Source organism: Corythoichthys intestinalis, chromosome 5 (assembly GCF_030265065.1).
Source record: "Corythoichthys intestinalis isolate RoL2023-P3 chromosome 5, ASM3026506v1, whole genome shotgun sequence".
Lineage (NCBI taxonomy): Eukaryota > Metazoa > Chordata > Actinopteri > Syngnathiformes > Syngnathidae > Corythoichthys > Corythoichthys intestinalis.
The window spans coordinates 56887076-56890685 of record NC_080399.1 but is presented as its reverse complement, the minus strand read 5'-3'; the positions used below and the strand labels follow the sequence as shown (position 1 = coordinate 56890685).

Here is a 3610-nt window from a genome sequence, read left to right as displayed (position 1 = left end):
CTCAAGTGAACGACAGATCCCGTCACTGCATGTTACTGTGTCACCTTTTTCACCCCTAACCAGTTTGCATGCCTGGTTTTTGTATTTGTAATAGAAATAACTGTGCTAAAACAGTTTTCTTTGCATTTCAGTAGTTTAAGAAAAAAAAAAAAAGAAAGAAAGAAAGAAAAAATAAAATAAAATTTCTGGCTCCGGGGCAACCTTCACGTCGGGGAGTTCCGGCAACAAATTCTAGCCACTTTCGCCCTTGCGCGTATCTGACACGTTGCACCGTCAGAACCAGGTAAGTAAAACAATAAATTACGTCTTTCTTCAGCTGTCCCCGGGAACCGACCCCGGAATAAGCAGTAGATGATGGATGGATGGAATAGTGCGAGAATAAATCGTATTATTACGTTGGGCTACGGTAGAATGATAGATATCACATGTATAGAGAACTAGATGCAAAATGACAGACTGGCCGGTGTTAGTAAAGAGCCGCCATCTTAAAGCAGTAGACTTCTTAGTCTATATAAGCAACTACATACTCGACGGAGTGCGTTGCCGCCTCCGTTAAAGTCAACAGTATTAAAAGATCTTAAAATTATAATTAATAAAATAATTTATACTAATGTTTCGTAATAGCTCCCAGCTACGGTACATGTATGGCAAAATAATTTGTGTAAATGTTTCAAAGCTTTTGAAAAATAAACATCTTTGTGAAAGTGCACTCGTGTGGCAAGAAACTTCATCACATTCAGGTTCAAAGACTGATCTTTATATACAAGTTAAAAATAGCACGGTAAGAAGTTCATATAATTAAAAAAATCATCGAGAAGTTAAGACAATGGTATAGACTACGCAAATTTTTGGAACCTGCCTTTTTCATTTTTTTTTTACCCTGCCCCTTGAAAGAATCGGAATCGAGAACCGGAATCAAAACGTGGAATTGGAACCGGAATCGTTCAATTTCACACGATGCCCAAACCTAAACCTAGCCAATCAGCATCACGTTTGCAACTGCATCACCACCCACTTCCCTTCTCCCCACTCCCGCTCTGCTTCACTCCTAGGCAGTTATGACAAAATCAGACAACTTCAACAGCGCTTCATTCAACCAGATTGTAGTAACGCGCCCCTTCACATCCTCGGAAGCAGTAACAGCGTTGCAAAGATGGGAAAAGTAATTAATTAGAATACTAACTACTGAAAATAATAGCACCATTAGAAATTCCGTTATACTTACTAACACTGTTTATGACTGTAAAAATGTGTACATGCCTGAATGCATAAGTACATAATCACAACAAATTGATGGCTAACTTGTTAAATTAGAAGTCAATCAGAAAAAAAATATTCATTTATGTGTCATTTATTTTAGAAAGCCGCATGGTGACAAAAACATCCTTGCAATGTCTCAAATCTCAATGTTGAAGTGAGGACAATTTAGCTTAATATTTTAACAAGAAATATGTAGCAAATACATATGTAATGTGGCTGGTTGGTGATTTAATGTATTTTCAAGGTTTACGTTCACAGAGTTAATAAGAGCCTGAGAATTGTCACTTAAAAAAACAATTTATAATCTCCTATCTACCAGATTTGAGTTTATCAAGCTATCTCTATATGTATTACTTTACATTGTATTACAGCGTGTGGCTTGAGTTGCTACATTAGCGCTGCTGAATTTTTCTTCCATTTGATCACACCAGAGACTCACAGACAGGAGGGTTGTCAGAGTCCTGACTGTGCATGGAGCTCAGACCTGTGTCCGAGTCCTCGTCATTGATGATGCAGGTCTTTGACAGACCCCGGGCGTGCTCCACCCAAATGCTGCTCTTCTTCTCTGACACTACTGCACCGTTATCTCCCTTCGCTTCATCATCCTCATCATCATTGTCTTCGCACTCCAGTTTTGTGTTTAGCTGCTCAATTTCCATTGTTTCCACTTTGGCCAGAAGGTCCATCAGTTCAGTCTCCTTGCTCTCCCAGAGTGCAAGACTCATGTCCAAGTCTCCTCGAATGCCATCCAGGTCCGTCTTAAGTCTCAGGCCGATGTAGAGGCTGGTGTTCAGCTGTGTTTTGATCCTCTCTTCCTCTAACATCGCCTCCTGTCCAGACACACACTCAAGAGGAGCAGACCTGCATATTTCCGACACTTTTTCTTCTTCTCCTCCCGTCTCCACCTGCCGCCGCTTCATCCACCGGTGGTTGAGCTCCTCCTGGATCTCTCCGGTGATGCTCTCAACAAGCGCCTCCCGCTCCATCAGCTCCTCCTGCAGCCTCACAACCTCCTCACACATGCGAGCATACTCCTCAAACTGGGCCAGCGCTTCTGGAGTTACTTTGCGTGGAAAGGTCTCTGGGGAGGAGGAGTCATCCAAGTAAGTGTCCTGCACATAGTTAACTCCATGTGTCTTCACGCGCTCATAGTGCACCTTGGACTCGTACCTCTCAATTTCCTTATCCAGCTCCTTGAGTCTCTGGACCTGCTGACGGATGGTGTGATCCTGAGAAAGCACCAAGTGGACCAAAGTCTCCATCTTCTCCAAAGAGCTCTTATCTTTTCCAGGAGCTTGCTCTTTCTTTTTGTTCATTTTATCCAACTTTCTGAAGGCCTTCCTCACAATGCGCCTCTGCCTCTCCTGGGACATGTTAGTGGCCCCAGCGGGCCAACAGATCCTGGCTGTAGCCCTGATCACCCCGTCCGGACCCCAATTCTCCCGACGCTGGACCACCCGAGCCTCAGCGCTCCGGGGCCCGTTGTTAGGAAGCGACGCGTCACTCTTGACCAAGACGAAGCGGACATTCTCCTGCTCGTCGCCCCAGGCGCTCCACAGTCGAAGAATTTTTGTCTTGTTGGGTAAAATCCTCTCAAAGCCCCTCCATTTCTCCACCACGCAGTAGGATTGAGCGGGTCCGGACAGCATCCCTGCTGAGGCACCTTGCCGCAGGTTCTGGTCTTCCAGCAGAACTTGCACCACATCAGAACATGTGGTCTTCTTTGTCAGCCCGGAGACCAGCTTCTCTTCCTGGCAGACCCACACAGAGACCTTCCCTTCTTCTGACTCCATGTCAGTGAACTTTAAGTGACTCCAGATATCCTAGATATATTTTGGTCCAAAAGAAGCCGTAAACTTAAAACTCATGCGTGATAGTCACCTGAGGAAAAACAAATGATAAAACAACGCAAGTCCAAAAGTGAACACTGAAAGAAAGAGGGTCAGAGCACCTCTTTAAAATTATTCCATCCATTTCTCATCCTTCGTCAAGTTCGCGCAGTGTTTCCCCGCCGCGTGGACATCATGTCAGTCAGACCCTGGTTTAACAACATAAAAGCTGCAGAGAGGAGAAAACGCGCTCACTCGCCTGCTTGTGTCAGGACAGGCTGAGTGTGTGTGCGTGGGAGAGTAGAGGAGGCGAGTAGAAGCTTTGAAACACGCCCCCTCTATTGCGAGTGCTCTCCTCCTCCCTAAAAATCACGTGCACAAAGGGAACTCAAATCCTACTAATTAGCCCATAGCTGAGTTAAGTGGGAACTTTGTTGACTTTTGCTTCCTAAAAGAAACATCGCAACTCTTTTTAAGACAGGTGACTAATTTTGATCATTTTAAAAATACTTTAAAATCAA

General features: G+C 44.3%; 1 protein-coding gene across 1 annotated transcript; it reads right to left on the bottom strand.

Annotated features, from left to right (window-relative positions):
• Positions 1-200: 200 nt before the first annotated feature.
• Positions 201-3342, bottom strand: LOC130916388 (ras association domain-containing protein 10-like). The gene is made up of 2 exons (XM_057837085.1): positions 3212-3342; positions 201-3141 (listed from the first exon to the last, which is right to left on the bottom strand). The coding sequence occupies exon 2, from the start codon at positions 3051-3053 to the stop codon at positions 1683-1685; it is 1371 nt and encodes a 456-aa protein (XP_057693068.1). The 5' UTR covers positions 3054-3141; positions 3212-3342; the 3' UTR covers positions 201-1682.
• Between the last annotated feature and the right edge of the window lie 268 nt (positions 3343-3610).

Coding starts and splice junctions, on each gene's coding strand:
- LOC130916388 (XM_057837085.1), bottom strand. CDS start 3,053: ATGGAGTCAGAAGAAGGGAAGGTCTCTGTGTGGGTCTGCCAGGAAGAG.